Source organism: Taudactylus pleione, unplaced genomic scaffold, assembly GCF_031769625.1.
Source record: "Taudactylus pleione unplaced genomic scaffold, aTauple2 ptg000026l, whole genome shotgun sequence".
Lineage (NCBI taxonomy): Eukaryota > Metazoa > Chordata > Amphibia > Anura > Myobatrachidae > Taudactylus > Taudactylus pleione.
Window position 1 is genome coordinate 23,865,874 of NW_028284428.1, and position 26,772 is coordinate 23,892,645.

The 26,772-nt window shown below is 45.5% G+C and overlaps 1 protein-coding gene across 1 annotated transcript in view; it reads right to left on the bottom strand.

The window, feature by feature from the left end:
- The window catches only part of LOC148539266 (arylsulfatase D-like), a 163,299-nt gene extending 139,226 nt beyond the window's left edge, over window positions 1-24,073 (bottom strand). The window contains exons 1-2 of the mRNA XM_088451657.1: window positions 24,032-24,073; window positions 17,796-17,826 (exon numbers count right to left, since the gene is read on the bottom strand). Coding sequence (XP_088307783.1) covers window positions 17,796-17,818 — 23 coding nt within the window. The 5' untranslated portion in view covers window positions 17,819-17,826; window positions 24,032-24,073. The remainder of the gene's footprint in view (window positions 1-17,795; window positions 17,827-24,031) is intronic.
- Window positions 24,074-26,772: the final 2,699 nt, after the last annotated feature.

Here is a 26,772-nt window from a genome sequence, read left to right on the forward strand (position 1 = left end):
CCCACCCCACAAGCTTGCTGCCTAGGTGTGATCCTTGACTCTGAACTGTCTTTTGTTCCCCACATTCAATCTGTCTCTAAATCCTGTTACATACATCTAAGAAACATAGCCAAAATTCGACCATATCTTACGCAAGACACTGCTAAAAAAACTCTTATACACGCACTCATAATTTACCACATTGACTATTGCAATAGTCTCCTTATTGATCTTCCCAAAAACAGGCTCTCCCCACTACAATCTATTTTGAATGCAGCTGTGAGGTTGATCTTTCTCACCAAACGTTCAGTGTCTGCTTATCCACTCTGTCAGTCCCTCCATTGGCTGCCGGTCTTCTACCGTATTCAATTTAAAATACTTACACTCACACATAAAGCTATTAACCAAACGACACCAACATACATCTCTTCACTTATCTCAAAATATCTTCCAACCCGACATCTCCGTTCTGCACAAGATCTGCGTCTCTCATCCCCGCGCATTACCTGTTCCCATGCACGGTTACAGGACTTTTTTGGGGGCTGCACCCACCCTGTGGAATGCCCTCCCATGCACAATTAGACTTTCCACTAGTTTCCAAACATTCAAGCGTTCTCTGAAAACTCACCTCTTTAGACAAGCTTATCAGATTCCAGGACCGCCCACCTAACCTTTTATAGCTCCCTATCTAACTCTCTTCTTATAGTAAACACCTATCACATCTTCTCTTTCTTCAATTGAACATCCTCCTAACCCTGGGCAAACTTTCCAGTGTGATTGGATTATACAGCCCACCAAGAATATGTGCAATTGGGCTGGACCAATTTGCAATAGCACCTCTCCTTGTGTATCAACACCTATTTCCCTATAGATTGTAAGCTTGAGAGCAGGGCCCTCTTACCCTTATGTATGTCATGTATGTATGTCTTTTACAACCCAGTATAATGTTAATCTTGATTCAAATTGTAAAGCACAACGGAATTTGCTGTGCTATATAAGAAACTGTTAATAAATAAATAAATAAATAATAAATATACACTTTACATTGCAGCCTGATAACTTTCCCACCTCTAGAACTAAAGTGGCATACATCGTGTCTTTGTTGACCGGCTCGGCTTTGGATTGGGCCTCCCCACTCTGGGAGCGTTCAAACTTGCTTAACTATACTGACTTTGTATCTTCATTCAGGAGGATTTTTGATGAACCTGGACGTACAGTGTCAGCATCGTCCAGCATCATGACCCTGAGACAAGGAACCCGTCCTGTCAGCCAATATGCCATGCAGTTTCAAATCTTGGCATCAGAGCTGAAGTGGAATGAGGAGGCCCTCACCTCAGCCTTTTGGCATGGCCTGCCTGACCGATTAAAGATGATCTGATCACCTGTGAGCTTCCCACTAATTTAAATGATATGATCTCACTCTGCAACAAAATTGACCTACGCTTCAGAGAACGTCAGGCTGAAAAACACAGAACTGACCGGCAAAGGTAATTTATGCCTCCCCTGCCTACCTGTCCACCCCATCCTCCTATAGATGAGGAACCTATGCAGGTGAACCAAACCCATCTCTCCAAAGAGGAATGTCAGAGAAGGATGCTAAAAAACCTCTGTCTGTACTTCGGAGATTCGGGTCACCTGGTGGCCTCCCGCTCCTGTTATATACAAAACTAATGTGACCTCATATTTTCCTCTAATTTGATATTGCTATTATACTAATATATATTGTATGAACAATGGTCTCATTACTGTTTTTGTGTGGTTTTTCTTCTTATCCCACAGGGAATTTATTCAGTGGGTAGTAGAAAAAAGACCCTTTACATTTTCATATGTTCGCCTACCTTTTTCCTTGTCAACCTAAGTAGCTATCAGTTACTATTTTTCTGCTGATATCTATAATTAGGTATACCATCAATTTATCTCTAACCTAATTAAGTAGCTAAATTATATTGATGAATGCACTTAAATTTTGTGTAACAAGGTGACTTAATCCTATGTGCATACTACTAATGGTAATGCGATCCTGATTACCATATTTATATTGTGTGTATTTGTTTGTCACTTTATTTGTTTTATATATTTGCCCAAACCCCCCCCCCTCCATTTTTGTGAATAGAATCTTATTTTAGCCAAGGTATTCAATAAAATTTAAAGTTTTAATCTTACTCACGTTACCTCTACAATATCGTTTACATTTTTTTCAAGAGTACCCCAAAAAGACTTGTCTTTTTCTTTAGTTTTTGCCCTTTGCAATAACTGCCCTTTTTTTCAGGCCTCCTGCTCCCGTAAATCGGGAAACACCCATTCCTAACTGACCTTGGGGACATCAAGTTAGGAGTTATGAGCCCGTCCCCAAATACTAAAGATTTCAAGATTTCCTTAGCTTTGGATCTCAAGCCCAAACCTGTCTTCGTCTCTGCTCTATTAGACTCTGGAGCAGCCGGAAACTTCATGACTTCCAGCCTAGTCGATAAACTACAGATTCCTTGTTCATGTCTCAAGCATGCAATCTCCCTGACTTCTGTAGATGGACGACCTCTAGCTAAAGGAGTGGTCACCAAGGAAACTCAACCAGTACTAGTTCGTGTTGGGGAACTCTACTCTGAGTCTTTAAAGTTCTTAGTGATACCAGAGGCTTCTCAAGAAATCATTTTAGGACTACCCTGGTTACGCCATCTTAATACCAGGATAGACTGGTGTTCAATGCAAATTCTTTCATGGGGAACTGAGTGTCAGAAATCCTGTCTTCCCAAGATACGACCTGTAAGAAAGGCAGCTTCATTAACATCTCCAGCTATTCCCAAGGAGTACCAGATGTTCTCTGATGTTTTCTCCGAACAACAGACGAATGTCTTACCTCCCCATAGAGGATGGGACTGTCCTATCGCGCTGCTGCCTGACAAGATGCCATCCCGTGGTCGCACCTATCATCTATCCGTGCCTGAGACTCAAGCCATGTCTGAATATATCCAGGACAACCTAGCAAAGGGGTTTATTCATCCTTCCATCTCTCCTGCTGGAGCTGGCTTCATTTTCATTGGCAAGAAAGATGGTGGTCTAAGACCGTGTATAGATTACCAGAGCCTTCATGATATAATGATTAAGAATCGATATCCTCTTCCCCTGATCACAGAGTTGTTCGACATATTTAAAGGGTCCATCATATTCTCAAAGTTGGATCTGAGAGGGGCTTATAATCTCATCCGTATTCGCACTGGTGATGAATGGAAGACCGCCTTTAATACCAGAGATGGACACTTTGAAGACCTCGTGATGCCCTTTGGGTTGTGCAATGCCCCTGCCGTGTTTCAGGGCTTTGTTAATGAGATTTTCCGGGATTGTTGTATGTCTCGGTTGTAGTTTACCTGGACAATATATTGATTTTTTTCGTCTTCTGTAGCAAAACATCATGAACATGTGAAGGAAGTATTATCCCGCCTGAGAAAGAACCACCTTTACTGCAAACTGGAGAAATGTGTCTTTGGGGTACCCAGTGTGCCATTCCTTGGTTACGTCATCTCTGGCTCCAGTCTGGAAAAGGACCCCAAGAAGGTGCAGGCGATTTTGGATTGGTCCCGTCCTCAAACTTTGAAAGCCACCCAGAGATTGCTTGGGTTCGCCAACTACTATAGACGTTTTATTAAAGGATTTATCATTATTATTGGCTCCCATCACCGCGCTGACCCGAAAAGATGCTAATCCTGCCCTATGGTCACCTGAGGCAGAGACTGCCTTTCAACTTTTAAAACAAGCGTTTATTTCTGCTCCAATCTTACCACAACCAGATCTGGATAGGCTGTTTCTATTGGAGGTGGATGCGTCATCAGAGGCCGTGGGTGCAGTTCTTTCCCAGCGTTATGATGATAATCGAGTTCATCCCTGTGGGTTTTTCTCCAAGAAATTTTCTCCTGCCAAAAGAAATTATGCCATTGGTGAACAAGAACTCCTGGCAGTGAAGTTAGCATTAAAGGAATGGAGATACCTGCTGGAAGGGGCCAAGTTTCCTTTCACTGTCTTCACGGACCATAGAAATCTTCTCTTCCTCAAAAATCCGCAGTGCGCGAGTCCTCGTTTGGCCCGATGGGCAATATTTTTTGCTCGGTTCCAGTTCACCCTGACCTTCCGGACTGGAGCACTTAATCAAAAGGCAGATGCTCTGTCCAGATCTCTCCTCTGTGATGACAAATCAGAGAATCAACAAAATACCCCTGTTTTGGAGTCAAGAGTGTTCGCCACCTTACAGTTACAGCCTCCTATTGGGAAGTCCTTTGTGGCCCCGGAGTTAAGGAAGCAGCTCCTCACCTGGGCTCACTCCTCTCGCTTTGCAGGTCACTCAGATACCCAGAAGACCTTGGAATTTTTAAAGAGAGGCTATTGGTGGCCATCCATGAAAGCAGACGTGTCGGAGTTCACCTCTTCATGTTCTTCATGTGCCCAGCATAAATCTTCAAGTCAGGCACCGGCTGGTGAGTTGTTGCCACTACCTATTCCATCATGTCCATGGATGCATCTCTCCATGGACTTCATCACGGATCTGCCGAATTCTCAAGGGTTCATTACCATCTGGGTCGTAGTAGACCAATTCTCCAAAATGGTCCATTACATACCACTAAAGAAATTGCCTTCTGCTGCTGACTTGGCCCACTTGTTCGTTCAACATATTTTCCGTCTCCATGGTCTTCCTGCTGAGATAGTCTCTGACTGTGGTGTTCAGTTCACAGCGAAATTTTGGAGAGCCTTATGTTCTGTATTGCAAGTGAAGCTAAATTTTTCTACGGCTCATCACCCACAAAGCAATGATTCCACCGAGAGGGTTAATCAAGACCTTCCTGAGGATTTTTATGACATCTTCCCAAGACAATTGGTCTGTATTGCTGCCATGGGTTGAATTTGCACATTATGCCTCCTACCACTATTCCACGAATGAAACTCCATTCCAAGTGGTCTATGGACTTCATCCTTGGGTCCCTGAATTTCAAAGCCTGCCTGTCTTTGATGTCCCAGCTGTAGAAGACACTGTACAGAAATTTGCATCAATCTGGTCTCAAGTTCGTTCTAACCTGGAGAAGGCGTCCTCCCGTTGCAAATTTCAAGCTGATAAGAAGCATAGGAAAGTACCACGTTTGCAAGTTGGAGACCAAGTCTGGTTGTCCACCCGGAACCTACGACTTCGAGTACCATCTATGAAATTTACTCCATGCTTCATTGGGCCCTTCTCCATCATAGAAATCATTAACCCTGTGGCTTATTGCCTTCAGCTACCCCTTATCTAAAAATTCCCAATTCCTTTCATGTCTGCCTGCTAAAACCCCTGGTGCTAAACAAATTCCACAGAGTCCTGCCTGCTTCTCCCCGTGTCCAGACTGAAAAGGGCGTGGAGTTTGAGGTCTCCCAGGTCTTGGATTCCCGTCTCCGCAGAGGACATTTGCAGTACCTGTTGGACTGGAGGGGCTACAGCCCAGAAGAACATTGTTGGACTGATGCCCAAAAATCCATGCTCTTGCACTCATCAATAGCTTCCATGCTGCCCATCCAGGGAAGCCTGGTGAGTGTCCTGAGGCCACCCATAAGGGGGGGTACTGTCATGGCCAGGGTTTCTTGGCATGGTGGTCACCAGGTATTACCTGTGAGGTCGTTATGGCGGGGGGTCTCTGGCAGTGGTGCCGGTGTTTGGGGAGGGGCATTGGCTGCGCGTGGTTCTGTGCAGGCACATTGTCACTAGGCCTGGTGTGGCCTGGTGGTTTTTCCGTTCTGTTGGCATGGGCGCCTCCATCTTGCCTGTGGCCATGTGATTCCAGCTGTCCAATACTGGTAGGTCATGTGCTCATTCCAGCCAGTCACAGCGCGGCACTGAGTATTTAGGAAGGTCCAGAGCCTTCCTTCCTTTGCCAGTGCAACGTGTTTCTCAGCTGCGGCTGAGAGAGAGAATCTGTGCCTTACCTGTCTCCTTGGAAGCACTCTAGCCTGAATCTTGCCTGCTCCAACCTGCTGGACTTACCCTGCACCCTCCATCTACCTTCTCACCTGCCTGAGTACCTGAACCTGCTGTTTCCCTGCACCTTGCCTCCTTTCACTATCAAGTGCACTTTAGTGCTATACCTGGACTTTTTTAGTTTGCCATTCCCATGTCTTCTAAGCCACTTATTAATAACTCCACTTTTTCATTTAAAGTCTGCTTCTGTGTCTGCTCCTATCACCAACCTGGGTCCACAACAAAATCAGAACCTCACAGGTGGTTTGTTTAAATCAGGCACCGGGGGAGACAGTTGTTGTACATGGGATGAAAAAGCCCATCACGGTCATGTCTGGGCAGAAGACCAAACATTCCACCTCTTTGGTCTGGAAATATTTCTATCCAAATCCGGAAAACAACTGTCTTGCCATATGTAAAAGGTGGAATAAGTAGGGGTAGGGACGTTAACCACCTAGGAACATCCTCCCTTATACATCACCTGCAGCGCATTCATTAAAAGTTACTATCAAGTTCAGAAACTGTGGCTAAGACCGTAAGCAGTCCAGGGATACCTAAAATCCTATTTCCTGTTGTATCCAAGCGCCTGCAAACCACACCGTCAACTCCCACCTTGTCAATTTCCTCCTCAGTCAGGATCAGAAGTAGTCCTGCAGGCCATGTCACTGGCATGACTGACTCTCCTATCCGGGATTCCTCGGGAGGATCCTGCATTGCTACGCCAACTGCTGTTGCTGCGAGTCATTTATCATCCCAGAGAAGAAGTAGGAAAACCACTACTTCTTTTACTAAGCAATTGACTCTCGAACAGTCCTCAGTGAGGAGGATGAAGTACAACAGCAGTCATCCTGAAGCAAAATGGATAACTGAGGCCTTGACAGCTATGTTGGTGTTAGACGTGCATCCGGTATCCGCCATTAGTGCAGTGGGATTTAGACAATTGATGGAGGTAGTGTGTCCCCGGTACCAAATCCCATCTAGATTCCACTTCACTAGTCAGGCAATACCAAGAATGTACAGAGACGTCAGAAAAAATTTCCTCAGTGTCCTAAAAAATGCGGTTGTACCCAATGTCCACTTAAATACGGACATGTGGACAAGTGGAACAGGGCAGACTAAGGACTATATGACTGTGACAGCCCACTGGGTATATCTATCACCTTATGTAGCAACAACAGCAGCGTCACCAGAAGCAGCATCTCAGAAATGCCAGCTCATTCCAAGGCAGGATACTCTGTGTATCGCCGGTTTCAGTAAGAGGCACCATGCTGACAACCTCTTCAAGAAACTGAGGGAAATCATCGCCCAATGGCTTACCCCACTTAGACTCTCCTGGGGATTTGTGATATCGGACAATACCACCAATATTGTACTGGCATTACGTCTGGGCAAATTCCAGCACGTCCCATGCTTTGCTCACACAATAATTTGGTGGTGCAGAATTTTCTGAAAAACAACAGGGTCATGCAGGAGACGCTTTGGTTGGCCCGAAAAATTTCTGGCCACTTTCGCCATTCAGTGACTGCATGCCAAAAACTGGAGTGCCACCAAAACACTCTTGCACCTGCCCCGCCATCACCTCAAGCAAGAGGTTGTAACGCGGTGGAACTCAACCCTCTATATGCTTCAGAGGATGGAGGAGCAGCAAAAGGCCATTCAAGCCTATACATCCACCTATGACATAGGCAAAGGAGGGGGTATGCACCTGACTCGAGCGCAGTGGAGAATGATTTCCGTGTTATGCAAGATTCTCCAGCCCTTCGAACTTGCCACATGTGAAGTCAGTTCAGACACTGCCAGCTTGAGTCAGGTCATTCCCCTCATCAGGCTTTTGCAGAAGCAGCAGGAGAAAGCGAAGGAGGAGCTAAGACAGAGCGATTCCACTTGGTATGTGGGACTTGTGGATGAAGTCCTTCATTCACTTTGCCAGGATTCGAGCGTGGTCAATCTGTTGAAATCAGACCACTACATTTTAGCCACCATGCTCGATCCTAGGTTTAAAGCCTATGTGGTGTTTCTCTTTCCAGCCGACACAAGCCTGCAGAGGTGCAAAGAACTGCTGGTGAAAACACTGTCAGCTGAAGCGGAACGTGACACGTCAACAGCTCCATCATTTTCTCCCACAACTGGGGCTTCCAGGAAACAACTTAGGTATCCTAAGCAACCCGCTGGCGGTGATGCAGGGCAGACAGGACCAAGTTTGGACATCTGGTCCAGACCGAAGGACCTGGCAACAATTTCTGACATGTCTACTGCCACTGCATATGATACTGTCACCATTGACAGAATGATGGAGGATTACATCGTTGACAGCATCCAAGTAGGCATGTCAGATAGTCCGTACCTGTACTGGCAGGAAAAAGAGGCAATTTGGAGGCCCCTGTACAAACTGGCTCTATTTTACCTGAGTTGCCCCAACTCCAGTGTGTACTCCAAAAGAGTGTTTAGTGCAACCAGGAACCTCATCAGCAAAAGGCGTAGGAGGTTGCTTCCACAAAATGTGGAGAAGATGATGTTCATCAAAATGAATTATCAATTCTTCCAGGGAGACCAGCTTCCAAAAAGTACAGAGGGACCTGTGGTGGTGGATTCCAGCGGGGACGAATTAATACTCTGTGAGGATGAGGATGTACACAACACTGAAGAGGGTGAGGAATCGGTGGATGAGGAGGATGAGGACAACATCTTGCCTCCGTAGAGTCAGTTTGTGCAGGGACAGATTAATTGCCAGCTTGTTTTGTGGGGGCCCAAATGAACCAATCATTTCAGCCACAGTCGTGTGGCAGACCCTGGTGCTGAAATTATTGGTTTGTTAAAGTGTGCATGTCCTGTTTATACAACATAAGGGAGGGTGGGAGGGCCCAAGGACAATTTAATCTTGCACCTCTTTTTTTTCTTTGCATTCTGTACTGTTTGGGGCCTAGTTTTTCAAACTGCCATCCTGTCTGCCACTGGGGTGTCACTCCTAGATGGACCACGCATTTGTGCCGCCCACTTGTGTCGCTTAGCATAGTCATCCAGCTACCTCGCTGCTACCTTTTGGCCTAAAAACAATATTGTGAGGTGTTCAGAATAGACTGGAAATGAGTGGAAATTAATGTTATTGAGGTTAATAATAGCATAGGAACAGAAAAACCCACAAATTATGTGATTTTAGCTGTTTTTATGCTTTTTTCCCCCAAAAATACAGATCCAAAACACAAAACCCAGAACCCAAAATACGGAAGGGTTGTTTTGGCAAAACCAATCCAGATCCAAAACACGAAGAAAGATCCAAAACCAAAACACAAAACATGAAAAGTGGGCGGTGAACACCCCTAGGTGAAATTAGGGGTGTGCACCGGCCACTTTTCGTGTTTTGTGTTTTGGTTTTGGATCTGGATCTTTCTTTGTGTTTTGGATCTGGATTGGTTTTGCCAAAACCACCCTTCCGTGTTTTGGGTTCTGGGTTTTGTGTTTTGGATCTGTATTTTTTTTTAAAAAAGCATAAAAACATCTAAAATCACAGAATGTGTTGGTTTTTCTGCTCCTATGCTATTATTAACCTCAATAACCTTAATTTCCACTAATTTCCAGTCTATTCTGAACACCTCACACCTCACAATAGTGTTTTTATGTCCAAAAGGTTGCACCGAGGTAGCTGGATGACTATGCTAAGCGACACGAGTGGGCGGCACAAACACGTGACCCATCTAGGAGTGATACTGCAGTGGCAGACAGGATGGCAGTTTGAAAAACTAGGCCCCAAACTGTACATAATGCAAAGGAAAAAAAGAGGTGCAAGATGGAATTGTCCTTGGGCCCTCCCACCCACCCTTATGTTGTATAAACAGGACATGCACACTTTAACAAAACAATCATTTCAGCGCCAGGGTCTGCCACACAACTGTGGCTGAAATGATTGGTTCGTTTGGGCCCCCACAAAACAAGCTGGCAATTAATCTGTCCCTGCACAAACTGGCTCTACGGAGGCAAGATGTCGTCCTCATCCTCCTCATCCACCGATTCCTCACCCTCTTCAGTGTTGTGTACATCCTCATCCTCACAGAGTATTAACTCGTCCCCACTGGAATCCACCACCACAGGTCCCTCGGTACGTTCTGGAGGCTGGTCTCCCTGGAAGAGTTGAACATCATCTTCTCCACATTTTGTGGAAGCAACCTCCTACGCCTTTCGCTGACAAGGTTCCCGGCTGCACTAAACACTCTTTCGGAGTACACACTGGAGGGGGGGCAACTCAGGTAAAATAGAGCCAGTTTGTACAGGGGCCTCCAAATTGCCTCTTTTTCCTGCCAGTACAGGTATGGACTATCTGACATGCCTACTTGGATGCTGTCACCGATGTAATCCTCCACCATTCTGTCAATGGTGACAGTATCATATGTAGTGACAGTAGACATGTCAGAAATTCTTGCCAGGTCCTTCAGTCCGGACCAGATGTCCAAACTTGGTCCTGCCTGCCCTGCATCACCGCCAGCGGGTTGCTTAGGATACCAAAGTTTTTTCCTGGCAGCCTAAGTTGCGGGAGAAAATGAAGAAGGAGCTGTTGACGTGTCACGTTCCGCTTCAGCTGACAGTGTTTTCACCAGCAGTTCTTTGCACCTCTGCAGGCTTGTGTCGGCTGGAAAGAGAGACACCACATAGGCTTTAAACCTAGGATCGAGCACGGTGGCCAAAATGTAGTGGTCTGATTTCAACAGATTGACCATCCTGGAATCCTGGCAAAGCGAATGAAGGGCTTCATCCACAAGTCCCACATGCCGAGCAGAATCGCTCCGTCTTAGCTCCTCCTTCACTTTCTCCAGCTGCTTCTGCAAAAGCCTGATGAGGGGAATGACCTGACTCAAGCTGGCAGTGTCTGAACTGACTTGACGTGTGGCAAGTTCGAAGGGCTGGAGAACCTTGCACAACACGGAAATCATTCTCCACTGCGCTTGAGTCAGGTGCATACCCCCTCCTTTGCCTATGTCATAGGTGGATGTATAGGCTTGAATGGCCTTTTGCTGCTCCTCCATCCTCTGAAGCATATAGAGGGTTGAGTTCCACCGCGTCACAACCTCTTGCTTCAGGTGATGGCGGGGCAGGTTCAAGAGTGTTTGCTGGCGCTCCAGTCTTCGGCACGCAGTCGCTGAATGGCGAAAGTGGCCAGAAATTTTTCGGGCAACCCAAAGCGTCTCCTGCACGCCCCTGTCGCTTTTCAGAAAATTCTGCACCACCAAGTTTATTGTGTGAGCAAAACATGGGACTTGCTGGAATTTGCCTAGATGTAATGCCCGCATAATATTGGTGGCATTGTCAGATATCACAAATCCCCAGGAAAGTCTAAGTGGGGTAAGCCACTGGGCTATGATTTCCCTCAGTTTCTCTAAGAGGTTGTCGGCGGTGTGCCTCTTACTGAAACCGGTGATATACAGCGTAGCCTGCCTTGGAACGAGCTGGCGTTTCTGAGATGCTGCTACTGGTGACGCTGCTGCTGTTGCTGCGTAAGGTGATACATCTACCCAGTGGGCTGTCACAGTCATATAGTCCTTAGTCTGCCCTGTTCCACTTGTCCACATGTCCGTGGTTAAGTGGACATTGGGTACAACGGCATTTTTCAGGTTACTGAGGACACTTTTTCTGACGTTTCTGTACAGTCTCGGTATCGCCTGCCTAGTGAAGTGGAATCTAAACGGGATTTGGAACCGGGGACACACTACCTCCATCAATTGTCTAAATCCCACTGCACTAATGGCGGATACCGGACGCATGTCTAACACCAACATAGCAGTCAAGGCCTCAGTTATACGTTTTGCTTCAGGATGACTGCTGTCGTACTTCATCCTCCTCGCTAAGGACTGTTGGAGGGTCAATTGTTTAGTAAAAGTAGTGGTGTTCCTACTTCCTCTCTGGGATGATGAACGACTCCCAGCAGCAGCAACAGCAGCAGCGGCAGCAGGAGGCGTAGCAATGCAGGATCCTCCGGAGGAATCCCGGATAGGAGAGTCAGTCATGCTAGTGACATGGCCTGCAGGACTACTTCCGATCCTGACTAAGGAGGAAATTGACGAGGAGGGAGTTGATGGTGTGGTTTGCAGGCGCTTGGATACAACAGGACAACGGGATTTAGGTGTCCCTGGACTGCTTACGGTCTTAGCCAAAGTTTCTGAACTTGACAGTAACTTTTTATGAACGCGCTGCAGGTGCCGTATAAGGGAGGATGTTCCTAGGTGGTTAATGTCCCTACCCCTACTTATTTCACCTTTACATATGGTACATATGGCAAGACAGTTGTTGTCCGGATTTGGATAGAAATATTGCCAGACCAAAGAGGTGGAATGTTTGGTCTTCTGCCCAGGCATGACCGTGATGGGCTTTTTCATCCCACGGACAACAACTGTCTCCCCCGGAGCCTGATTTAAACAAACCACATCACCATCAGAATCCTCCTCGCCAACTTCCTCCTCAGCGCAAGCTACACCTGTATCCTCATCCTGTTGTACGTCAACAGTGACATCTTCAATTTGCATTTCAGCAAGTGGACTGTGGGTGCTCCTTTCAGCACTTGCAGGGGGTGTGCAAATAGTGGAAAGAGCCACCTCTTCCCGTCCAGTGCTGGGAAGGTCAGGCATCGCAACCGCCACCACACTTGGACTCTCCTTGGGGATTTGTGATATCTTCTTAGAACGCACAGTTCTTTGCTGTGCTTTTGCCAGCTTAACTCGTTTGATTTTTTTAGCGGGAGGAGGGCTTCCATCGTCATGTGAAGCTGAACCACTAGTCATGAACATACTAGTCATACTAGTTTGACACACACTAGTCATAGGGAAAGACCTTAGCCGTTCCTTGCCACTCCGTGTCATAAATGGCATATTGGCAAGTTTACGTTTCTCTTCAGATGATTTAAATGTTTTTTTTAAGGTCATTTTCCTGAACTTTGTCATTTGGGATTGTATGTGGCCTCTACTATGACATTGGGCATCGGCCTTGGCAGACGACGATGATGGCATGTTATCGTCTATGTCATGACTAGTGGCAGCAGCTTCAGCACTAGGAGGAAGTGGTTCTTGATCTTTCCCTATTTTATTTTTATCGGAGAAAGTTTGGTCCTCCATTTATGTTATATCGATTTGATATATACGTGCGGCTAAGGTGCACACAAACACAGAAAATATTTTTTTATTTTTGCCGGATGAGTAGTGCACTTTGTGGGTTACACCACCCTTCAAGAAATGAGCCAGCCGGCTCTTTACTTATGGGACACAGGTGCACGCTTGGCGCTGCTCCTTTGTTGATACACGTGCAGCCACAGTGCACACAATTCACAAACATAGAAAATATTTTTTTATTTTGTTTGGAGTGTACTTTGGGGGTTACAACACCCTTTAATGGTCAAGCCAGCCGGCCCTTTACTTATGACACAGCCGCACGCTTGGCACTACTTTGTTGATGCACGTGCGGCTACTGTGCACACAATTCACAAACACAGAAAATATTTTTTAATTTTGTTTGGAGTGCACTTTGGGGGTTACAGCACCCTTTAACTGACAAGCCAGCCGGCCCTTTACTTATGACACAGGCGCACGCTTGGCACTACTTTGTTGATGCACGTGCGGCAACTGTGCACACAATTCACAAACACAGAAAATATTTTTTTATTTTGTTTGGAGTGTACTTTGGGGGTTACAGCACCCTTTAACGGACAAGCCAGCCGGCCCTTTACTTATGACACAGGCGCACGCTTGGCACTACTTTGTTGTTGCACGTGCGGCTACTGCGCACACAATTCACAAACACAGAAAATATTTTTTTTTTTTTTGCACTTGGGGGGAGCACCCCTGATGGACAGAGCACCCCCTGGACAACACTACAGCACCCCTTTAGGACTGGGACTCTGCACAGGACTTTGGAGTGGACACAGCCCCTATGGACAACTGACTGCACAACACAGCCCAGCCAGTCCCTATGGACTTTGGAGGAGTGGACACAGCCCCTATGGACAACAGCAGCACAGCACAACACAGCCAGCCCCTATGGACTTTGGAGGAGTGGACACAGCCCTTATGGGCAACAGCAGCATAGCACAGCACAACACTACACTGCACTACACTACACTACACTACACAGCCCAGCCAGCCCTAACTCCCACCCTCCCTCTTCACTGTCCACAGCCGAGTCAGAAAATGGCGCCGACGCGGGTACCTTATATAGGATCCAAAACCCGCGAGACCCGGAAGGCGGGATGATGACGTTTTGCCTCGATTTCAGATCCGAGTCAGGCGGGAAATGTCGAGCCTGGCTCGGATCGGCCTCGGATCGGGGGGGCTCGGGGGGGTTCGGATTTCAGAAATCCGAACCCGCTCACCCCTAGTTGAAATGCATTGGTGCTCTATCCTGTGGTGCTGCCATCTTTTGTCTTGTATGAGCCACTGACACTGAGGGGTAATAGTGTGGAAACCGAGTGGAGAGACCAGGTTATTTGAGATCATACAGAAGGATCAGGATTGGAACTTTTACAGACAACTAAGACGACGAAAAGTGACTATTTTTAACATAGAACGGTTGAGACTCTTCTTATGCTTATTGGATAAATGATACATATTACAACATGTATCTCAACTAGAGCACTTTTAACCTTTTTCTAATAATTGTTGCAAACTGCACATGTGTATAAGTCGCAGTGCGCGTGCGTGAACCAGTCACTGCGATCAGAAAATGATCGCACGCTTGCCTTACTTTGAATGGTAGGTTGAGTGACAGATAGTGCTATTTGTGGGTGGTTACTGGGGCTGGTCTATGAAAACGGGGGAGTGGATGTGTGAACACAGGCATGCCTGTGTATTTTAACGGCGTTTCTTGGGCGTGCATAATTAGCATGGAAGCGTCATTGTGCATGTCACCTGGTTGTGTTTCACACTGCAATGAGAGCAGTGCTTGCGGCAGGGTAGGGTCGACCTCAAGGGCTGCGTGCAGCTCCGTTGGCTCTCGATGTTACTGTTTTTTCAAACACTTCCTGGAGATGACGTGTGCTGCGAAGGGAAGGGGGCGTCTTTAGACTGGCGTGCAATCACTCTGCCGTCGCACGATAAGACATAGAGGGCGTGCTTATGCCTGGCCGTGCGATCGCAGAATTTGCATACCTGGCCTCTGTCGGCTGCAAGTGATCACAGCCTAGTGAATGGGTCTGAATTGCCCCCTAAATGCGCAGATCACCAAAGGATTTTATCTGGGAATTACCATTTTAATATCCAATTCTTTAACTTTGCCAAATAGGCATTTTATTTGTCTGCTTGGAATGGTTGGGTTATATTTGCTGGTGAGTTGGAGTGGAACCCATTTCAGTCTCATGCTGATAACTTTACACTTTTTATTCTTAATTTGCTAAATAGCCAGACTGCTACTGCAATTTACAAAAATATTAGTGGGAATCCAATATTTCTTTACTATGGATTTTCACAAAACAATTCTTATGTAAACAACTGCTAAAATCTCATGCCAAACTATCTGCAACAGCATTCCTGTTACATTTAACTGGTGTTCTGTTATATTTGAATTGTTAAATTAGTTGTTTTAAACTTATATAATGAGGTCGTAGTAATTCTGTCTTGGCCCATTTTTGTAAGGTTATAAGTTAAAACATTCTCCTTTCTCAATCCCATGGCAAACCTTTACTATTATAATAATTATTATTATTTTATTCTAAGCCAGGGGAACAGCAATAAATGCATGTCCAGGCTTCAACTTAGAATTGAACCCCTGAAGTCTGACATACAGCAAAATGCTTCCATATCTTTTATCAACTTTTCAACTCTTTCATAGTGATGTCATGACTAAGGGCCTGATTCAGAGCCGGACGCAATTAGCGCTCGCTCGTCCAGAAAATAGGGGTGGCTATTCAAATGAACCGTTCGCTCTTTGCGGTCTGTTCACGCCTCTAGGTCTGAACGAGCGAACAAAACTTGCGGTCGTTTTTTGAAAAATACACCCCCTGGCCGCTTGCATCCTACGTCATGTTCGCTATTTATTAGATTAATCGAGTACATCGACCAGCGTATGAACTGCTCGCTATTCTTGTGGTTGGTTTTTGCTACCATAAGCTTGCGAGCAGTTCTGACTATAAAATAACCCAGTGGCGTGGTCAATGACGCTGCTGTTTTAATTATGCACACCCATAAAACTCCCGTTTTGACCTTTAAGCACGCCTGCGTTCTGATCTCCACTCCCCGTTTTCAAGCACCTTCCCCTGTTACCACCCACATACGCCTCATTCTGTCACTCAAATTATCAGGCATTCGCTATTTTGTGAGTACATGAATTTCGACCACACTGACTGGTTCGCGCATGCGTATAACGATCCTAAGTCCTTGATGAATGGCTGGCTAGTTAATAAACCAGAGCCAATGCCAAGACCACCCACGTACCTTTTAATCAAATTACTGTACATAATTTCCCCTGTGTAGTAGCCACTTGAAATATGATATGTTTACATTAATCTCTATTGTTTAAGTTAAAAAATTATTGGAAACAAGACAGCTCTTGATGTGTAATTGGTTAGATACCGCCATTTCTCCCAAACCATAATTCCTAGGTGCCCCCAAATCAACCTAACTAGCACACAAATGTCAGGTATATTTCTAGGATTTCTGAAGCTCTTAGCTATGGTAGAAATATAAACAGAATATCATATGATTTTGGTCTTCATTCCTGTTTGAAGTTTGTATACACCTTTTAGTCAAACTATTGTTTGAATACCCCTGCTGTTTTGGTGTCCAGAGATGACTTTCGTGTACTATCTATCTGCAGACATGAATGAAAGGGCTTTTTTTTCACCCTGATCCTATCCAGATAATTGCTTTTCCAGCTCACATGATACCATAATTGATGTACACACTAAATAAACTACATAAGCCCTCCCTCTGGTTTCCTGAGCTGATTTAAACTCCTATTTCTATGTGTGGGCAGAATTACAAAAGAACCTCAAAAGAACATAACTTGCAATAGGCCCTGATATACCCATATCTTTACAGGCCATATAAAACTATCATTTGTTTTCATGTTATTCACCACTGTATCACCAACTCTCAAAATACCATAGTGTTCTCATCCATATAGCAAATTCTGAACATTAGCTTTGAATAATCTGCTGAAATAAATGTCATATTTCAGCGACTGCTTTGTTTATCACAGGCTTTGCCGACTTTCTGGCTGCCCCTTCCGGGAGGGAGCAGCCAGATCGGCATGATAGGGGGGCGTGGCCAGCGCAAGGAGACGGGGCAGACCGGACTAGGAGTATTTGTGGGCGGGGGCGTGGCCATGCGATTGCATCATTTTCGCCCCACCCCGCTACACAATGCCGATATTACAGGCATTGTGAAGCAGGGGGCGGGGCCAAAATGACGTTATTCAGCGTGACTCACGTCACTGCCCCCCCCTTCCCCTGCTGCGGGTGTTTCAAAGGTAATTGCGGGGGGGATAGGAGGGTGGGCAGCAGCCATGAGGATTGCCTGCCTTCCAGGGAGGTCGGGAGCGGCACCCGATTTTCAGGAGGCTCCCGATCAAATCGGCAGGGTAGGCAAGTATGGTTTATCATGATAGTACTTTTTGTACCATGTTCATTTGTACACCCTCTTCACACTTTCTTGAAATGTTTAAACAGTGGAAAAATGCGTAGAAGGTGAAAAAGTGTGCAATAACACTTCTCTCACTTATCTGTGTAAGTGACAACTTCACAGTATGATGAAAAATAAAATCAGATATATTTTTATTTGTATGTGTATGCAAGTCTCTTACTTTGAAGTAGATTACCTTAAAAAACAATATATGCTTTTTATATAGCAATCCTCTAGTGAAATACGTTAGATGTACTTACCCCTGTTTTGAAATTAGTCTCATTCTTTATTCTGAAATACAAGTAGATTTGTGTCATATGCATATAGATAAAAGAAAATTTTCTAATAGTTGAATATTTTATCACTGAAAATCACAATTTTAATTATTCTGTGACTCACTTTTATTTTTTACCTAATTTGCCTTAAAACCAGACCAATTATTGGCCCTGATGTAATCGAGACTAAGGGGCCTAATTAGCATTTCAGATCGCAGTCCCCATTATTGTCAATGAGGACTATGATCTGTCCCCTATGTACTAAACTCCAAACAGCAAAGCTTTTCAGAGTTAGCCCCGGAAGTTTACACCATCTTCAGAGGGTGTACATCCATGGCCAAAAGTTTTGAGAATGACACAAGTATTGGTTTTCACAAAGTTTGCTGCTTCGGTTTTTATGATGGCAATTTGCATATACTCCAGAATGTAATGAAGAGTGATCAGATGAATTGCAAAGTCCCTCTTTGCCATGACAATGAACTTAGGAGTTGATTCAGACCCGCTCGCTAGATGTGATCGCTCGCACCCATCGTATGCAAATTCGGCTTAGTGACGGCATGGCAGGCGCTCGTTCAGAAAGGCATAAGCATGCCCACTTTGTTTTGGCGAGCGATCACTTTGTCTCTATAGACACACTTTAGCTTATGAGGAGATGCCCACTACCGCACGTCATCTCCAGGAAGTGTATTAAAACATTGGTACATCGAGGACCATTGGAAGCGATCGCAGCGCTTGTGGTTGCCTTACCCTACCGCAAGCACTGCGAGGACTTCAGTGTAAAAAACAGACATGTGACGTGTACTATGACGCTGTCTGTTAATTATGCACACCTCTGAAGCAGCATTAAAACACTCAGGCACGCCTGCGTTCGCACCTCCACTCCCCAGTTATTAGAGTCCTGCCTCTGTTACCACCCACAAACGGCCTCTCCTGTCACTCATTACACTGGGATGTCTTTGCTGGTTTCTGATCGCTCCGAGTAGTTCGCACAAATGCAGAACGAAGCTTACGCATGCGCGGTCGCTTACCATCGGCCACGAATGAGCGAGCGGCCGCTTGCGAGCGACTCTGAATGAGCTCCTTAATCCCAAAAACATTTCCACTGCATTTCAGCCCTGCCACAAAAAGACCAGCTGACATCATGTCAGTGATTCTCTCGTTAACACAGGTGAGAGTGTTGATGAGGACAAGGCTAGAGAACACTGTTATGTTAATTGAGTTAGAATAACAGACTGGAAGCTTTAAAAGGAGGGTGTAGTTTGAAATCATTGTTTTTCCTCTGTTAACCGTGGTTACCTGCAAGGAAACACGTGCAGTCATCATTGCTTTGCACAAAAAGGGCTTCACAGGCAAGGAAATTGCTGTTAGTAAGATTGCACCTAAATCAACCATTTATTGGATCATCAAGAACTTCAAGGAGAGAGGTTCAATAGTTGCGAAGAAGGCTTCAGGGCGCCCAAGAACGTCCAGCAACCATCAGGACAGTCTCCTAAAGTTGATTCAGCTGTGGGATCGGCACCATCATTGCAGAGCTTGCTCAGGAATGGCAGCAGGCAGGTGTGAGTGCATCTTCACACACAGTGAGGCAAAGACCTTTGGAGGATGGCCTGGTGTCAAGAAGGGCAGCAAAGAAGCCACTTCTCTCCAGGAAAAACATCAGGGACAGACTGATATTCTGCAATAGGTACAGGGATTGGACTGCCGAGTACTGGGGTAAAGTTATTTTCTCTGATGAATCCCCTTTCAGATTATTTGGGGCATCTGGAAAAACGTTTGTCTGGAGGAAAGGTGAGCGCTACCATCAGTCCTGTGTCATGCCAACAGTAAAGCATCCTGAGACCATTCATTTGTGGGGTTGCTTTTCAGCCAAGGGAGTGGGCTCACTCACAATTTTGCCTAAGAACACAGCCATGAATAAAGAATGGTACCAAAACATCCTCCAAGAGCAGCTTCTCCCAACCATCCAAGAACAGTTTGTTGATGAACAATGCCTTTTCGAGCATGATGGAGCACCTTGCCATAAGGCAAAAGTGAGGGGGGGGGGGGAGGAGCAGGTGCACACTATAAGCACTAAGAATACAAATGGTCAAAATATCTATAATAGACTGCAATAATTAACATGGTTTTAAATGTAAGTTTTCTTAGTACATGTTTGGCCAAAGATGTTTGCCCACCTACCACGTCACGGTGAACCTTATACAGGTGGGTCCCTAACATCTCTAAAGTCCAGGAATGATAATGCTTGTCCATGCAAGATGACGTTTTGCCCGTTTTTTGAAAGGAAAAATCCGAACTCGGCGTGCAAACTCGAACCTATCCGAGCCTGCACATCCCTAGTGCGTACACACACAACGATTTTTTGAACGATTTAACTATAACGACGTCGTTATAGTTCAATCGTTCAAAAATCGTTCAGTGTAAAACGATGAACAATTATCGTTCATGCGCATTCACGTTTGTCAATTATAGTTTGTAATTCAGTCAGACTGGCCAACTGAACGATTTTCAATAGAAGTTGCAACATTTTTCCTTCAACACACAGAAAATCATTTATTATGTAAATGTAACCCTGGTTAGGGTTACGGAGATATATTACATATAAATATAATTCATATATACAATTGAAACAGGTATATATTTTCATTCATCAATTTACAGCAAAATGCCATTTATGAGGTAAATGTTAAATATACTGTAGGGATATATGTGATGTGATGTAAATATAAGTAAATATGTGGAAATGTATGTATCCTGTGCATGTTAGATATCTATGATGTCAGTGGACTTTAGTGCTTCATGCTGCAGATATACATTTCACAGCCATTGGTGATAGTTGCAGAAGGGGGCGGAGTAATATAGATGGGAGTGAATCGGTTCCTGTCAGGAAAATAGGATCCGGTGAAAGGGAGGATATATAACAGCTGAGAGGCAGTCTGCTGATCCCTCCCTTAGGCACACCTGCGTTCGCACCTCCACTCCCCAGGTCACAGTGCCTGCCCTCCTGTGACTCGGGCAGCCAGTGAGCAGCGATGAGCTGCCGGGCGCAGGAGGGCAGAGACGGAGAGGGAGCCCAGCTGGAGCTGGGGAAGCAGGTGGGCAGCAGTACTCACCCTGCTTTATTGGTGGAGCGGAAGATGCCTACCGCTGACAAGAGGCAGTGGAGCAGCAGGGGTGGTCCCGGCAGCGGAGCAGAGCAGCAGTTACCAGAGGCAATTCCTGTGGGAGGAGGCAACTGCAGGGGCTTGTCAGTGGCTCCAGCTAGACAGCTGATCGGTTGTCAGAAGGAGGTGACAGACGCCCAGCACCACTACCTGTGAGGCGATGTTGGCATATAAAGTCAGCTGTACAGAGGGACCGGCTTCAAGGAGGTGGTGAGAAATCTTTTAATGGAGCACACTTACACTTAGTAGCCACAGTTACTCTGTAGTAACTGTGTAGAGAGGCTGTATAACGGGACCAGCAACCTCCTGGCTGCCCCACAGCTGACAGGCTGTGATAAGGGGATGTGCAGCTGATAAGGAGAGAGGGATGACCTCGGCCAGTGTGATAATGGGATGTGCAGCTGATAAGGAGAGAGGGATGACCTCGGTCAGTGTGATAAGGGGATGTGCAGCTGATAAGGAGAGAGGGATGTCCTCGGCCTGTGTGATAAGGGGATGTGCAGCTGATAAGGAGAGAGGGATGACCTCGGCCAGTGTGATAAGGGGATGTGCAGCTGATAAGGAGAGAGGGATGTCCTCGGCCAGTGTGATAAGGGGATGTGCAGCTGATAAGGAGAGAGGGATGTCCTCGGCCAGTGTGATAAGGGGATGTGCAGCTGATAAGGAGAGAGGGATGACCTCGGCCAGTGTGATAAGGGGATGTGCAGCTGATAAGGAGAGAGGGATGACCTCGGCCAGTGTGATAAGGGGATGTGCAGCTGATAAGGAGAGAGGGATGTCCTCGGCCAGTGTGATAAGGGGATGTGCAGCTGATAAGGAGAGAGGGATGTCCTCGGCCAGTGTGATAAGGGGATGTGCAGCTGATAAGGAGAGAGGGATGTCCTCGGCCAGTGTGATAAGGGGATGTGCAGCTGATAAGGAGAGAGGGATGACCTCGGCCAGTGTGATAAGGGGATGTGCAGCTGATAAGGAGAGAGGGATGTCCTCGGCCAGTGTGATAAGGGGATGTGCAGCTGATAAGGAGAGAGGGATGTCCTCGGCCAGTGTGATAAGGGGATGTGCAGCTGATAAGGAGAGAGGGATGTCCTCGGCCAGTGTGATAAGGGGATGTGCAGCTGATAAGGAGAGAGGGATGTCCTCGGCCAGTGTGATAAGGGGATGTGCAGCTGATAAGGAGAGAGGGATGTCCTCGGCCAGTGTGATAAGGGGATGTGCAGCTGATAAGGAGAGAGGGATGACCTCGGCCAGTGTGATAAGGGGATGTGCAGCTGATAAGGAGAGAGGGATGACCTCGGCCAGTGTGATAAGGGAATGTGCAGCTGATAAGGAGAGAGGGATGTCCTCGGTCAGTGTGAGGATAATCTATCAGTGTGGAATTCCTGAGGCAGCGTGGAGTATGCTGACAGCAGTGAGTAACTAACCCACTCTGTAGCACCACACAATGACTGGCCAGCTACTACAGTACAGAGAAAACAGGGGGACACATAGAGCTCTAAGGGATCTGTCAGTTGGGACAGATATAAAATACCCCTGCATTACAATGTACTGTCATCAGGATACAGCTATAACTGAAGCTTGGGGAAGCATGCTCTATATTTTTTGTAGTAACAGAGGAGCAAAAGTTAAAAAGTGACTTATTTCAGCTGCAGCCAGATAGGGAATATTCTATGATACGTCAAAGTTTACAGCCTTATACTCTGGCCATGGCGTGGCTGAACATATGAGGTATCGTTAGCACCAGCTCTTAGGCTATTAATCCTTAATGAACTTTTAGCTACATAAGTGGAAACCTATATGAGAGGGATACTTTGAGTGTTCACATAGGATACTATTCATACAGGAGATACAGCGAATTGACGACTTGGACCAAATGTATTTAAGTTGTTAGGAGTGGTATATTCCAGCACAGTTGAAGGCATATTTACCACCATATAGTATAACGGAAAAATAACATTTTATTCTTCCGGATTCCAAGTATAACTTAATTTATGGCGATAAACTGTGCATCTGCTTAAAACTGTACAATTTGCTACAATGTTCAGTTAATATTTATGTATACCTATATGTATATGAATCTGTGTATGATTTCATCTCTGAGTGTAAAGGAAGTATTTATTGCCATATTATATTGTTGACACATAAAGATGTTAAAGCTATAATTATACTGAATTTTATTCCTGGAGGAGTCTGTCAGTCCTTGGGTCTACGTGAACGAAGAAGAACAGGTCATATATATAGATATGTATGTGATGTTACACTGTAATATTATATGTAATTTCAATCTTCATACACAAACATCACATTACACTATCAGGACTTTATTAATATTATAGTGTATCACATGGCTTACCCAGGCAAGCCTTATTTAATTAGCTTGGGTGGAGGCACTGGATTAATGATAATTTAAAAGGTACACCACCTAGAGAGGTTAAGGGTGGGTGCATTATACAACATAGGAGTAACAAAGGTGGTAGTAACCTGGTGACCCTTTAGTGGTAAAAAGGGGGGTTACATAAAGTAAAACCAACTACTTTGTAAAATGATTTTCGTTCACTTTTTCAAGGTAAAAACTGAACGAAAATCGTTCAACGAAAATCGTTCATTACTTACATCATTGTGTGTGTACGCACCTTAATAAATTGCTGTAGTATTAAGAAAGATACTGAAATTCTATCTGATCAGTACCAAAACAACTAAGAACATTTTCAGCAGCATATTTCTAGAACCAGGGACTACTCCCCTCAGCCAAGTGAATGGTTCTCTATGTGCTTGGTTATGGAATGAGAAGTTGCAAATAGTATATTTTCCCAAAATGATGTCTTTATATGCTTTACATACCAGAAAAACATGTTGCTACTACTTTAGTTTCTATAGGTCAATAAGACTTTTGAACATATATAAGAAATTTGTGGGAAAAATACACAGTAAGTAACTACTGAATTCTAGATAACTAACCTGTTGCAATCTAAACAAGACAAAAAAAACCCCATCATACAGCTGCCATGCTAATAACATATGCTGTTACTACTATGGATATTGAGCTATATACACTGTATATACCTGGTAGACTTGCACAGCTTCTCAGTCCTTTGCTTCTTCCTGGATCTCACGTTCCAAGCATTTCATTGGTTACATATATTAGTAGCAGATGACGAAAGTTAATGTTTCATTTCGTTTTTGCAGTTGGTGTAACGAGTTACAGGCTTAAGTTCAGCTGAGGCTAAGGCTGCTAGCATTTTCTTGTGAGGGACGCTGCTGGCGGTGCACTAAAAACTTTTACATATTAACAGATCATAGTTTTAATACACGTAAATTAACTTTATCCATTGAACATACTGTACTTGACAACATTCTAAAATATTATTTAGGGAAAATCAGCCCATTGCTATGCAGGATAATTGTGATTCTGTATCATTGGACCTTATAGCAGCACTATACCCATTATTTTATATGTATTGAATGTGATAAATAGGGTAAACTCTAAAGCATAGAGAATAAAAATAGATGGTAGAAATGCATCTAACCTGGATCAAAATGTACAATGTTACTGGGCAGTTGGTCAATAATTAATTATATATTGTTTTTACAGTCTAGGGTTAACTATCAGTTGTTTTCAGCCAAAAGTCAATAGTTTTGCCATCGATGACTGAGATCTGATGGTCCCCCCACATCGATGGCATGGAAGGTGGCAACTATCTTTTCTTAGTCCAGCCCATGGTGGCCCACTAGGTCCTGCCCCCTTCCCTGATTGGCCCTCCACTTGTCTTTCCCCACAGCAGGAAGGCCGTCGATGGGTGTAAATCATTGATGGTTCACCGTTGATAGTTTCATGCCATAAAGGTTAACCACCGATGGCCATCCTTATTACCAGGGGCGGATTGGGAATTTAAAGTGGCCCATTGAATTTTTTTTACAAGTGGCCTTATGTGGGCGGAAACAAGGACAATGGGTGGCGTTAACATAAAAACAGGTGGGATTAGCACACAATTATTAGTCAAGGCTAAAGCAATGTCCAAATAGTATGTGGAATTACAGCATCACAAGGGTGAGCATAACTAACACACAAAACAAGACAACAATGAATGCTGATTAATGGAAAAAGTCTATTAGAGGTAACTGCGGTATCAAGCTGATAGCCTCTAGTATAAAGTTCAATGTAACAGTGTTGCCCGGGATAGCTTCTGACCAGGTCGGAGGAGAGCCACTCAGACTGGGAGGCAGAGCTTCTGGACTGGAATGTGTGGCTGGTGCCTGGACAGCTCCACGGCTTTGGCTTCTTCGTCCTCCCCTACTTCCGTGTCACGTGATCACGACTCAGACACGTGAACTGGTCCCGTCTCCGTGTTCACCTTAATTGTTGTGGGAGGAAGACCCTACAGGGTAGAAATGCGTTGGAGACATACCTGTACATGTACCCAAGAACTAACTTGCTGATTCCAACCACCTGGCTTACTCTAAAAACTGCTGCATACCCTACACAACAATGAATGTGAACACGGAGACGGGACCCATTCACGTGACTGAGTCGCGATCACGTGATGCGGAAGTAGGGGAGGACGAAGAAGCCGGCGCCGTGGAGCTGTGAAGCAGGACCGCTCACAGCAGGAGACGCGGACATCGGACAGGAGGAGGGATCCAGCCACGACAAGCGACACAAGGCAGGTGAGTTATCTGTGGTGGGGGGGGAAGCCAGGGTGAGATCAGGAGTGTCACGACCCAGGTTTCGCGGCGTGGAGGTTTGCGGTCCTTACTGGTGAGGGCGCTCTGGCGCGGTCCTTCTGGCAGGGGAGCTGGTGTGTGGAGATTGGCATTGCGTGTACGCAGAGGTCTGCCAGCGTTGGGCCGTCCTGACAGGGGTAAGACTAGTGGTGTCTCCATGTCACGGCTGTCTGGGCATCATCATGTTGTCTTTGACCATGTTACATACTGTAGCAGGCCAATCGTCTGTGGGTCACCTGCTCTCTGGCCTATCACGTTCTGTTGCTGGGTACTTAAGGGTGTTTGGAGCGCCCTGTAGTTGCCAGTGCAACGTGTTTCACAGCGTCAGCTGTGAGAGAAAGTTCCTGCACCCTGCACATTCCACCAGACCCACTCCTGCCTGAACCAGTCTCCGTAGTTAACCCGTTCCTGTATAGCCGTCATCACAGCATTACCTGATTCTCCTCTCAGCCATCATCACAGCATTACATGATTTTTCCTTCAGCCATCATCACAGCATTTCAGGATTTTCCTTTAAGCCATCACCACAGCATTTCCGGATATCCCTCTCAGCCATTACTCTGCATACCTGGATATCCATTTCACCTTTACAGTCTATCTGGATTCACCTTATTTCATTTCTGTCACCGTGCTGGACATTTGTTTATTCCTACTCACTACAGTTTCATCCTTAACAGTTATTAGTTTGTTATTACTGGACTTTAGTTATCTTATTGTTCATGTCTACCAACATTCACATTAAACAACCTACTTTTCAGTTTAAACCTGTTCAGGTGTTTACTCCTGTTACCACCCCGGGTCCACAACAAACACAGACTCTAACAAGGAATGGTCATAGACCGGCATTCCCCTCCCCAGACAGAGTAGTGTATGGCGTGAACGCCAGAGCCACAGGGTACTCTCTTTCATTAGACAGTGCTCGTGTCCAGGCACCAGCCACACATCCCAGCCCAGAAACTCTGCCCCACAGTCCGAGTGGCTCTCCTCCGACCTAATCAGAAGCTATCCTGGGCAACACTGTTACATTTAACTTTACACTAGAGGCTATCAGCGGGATACCTCAGTTTACCTCTAATAGACTA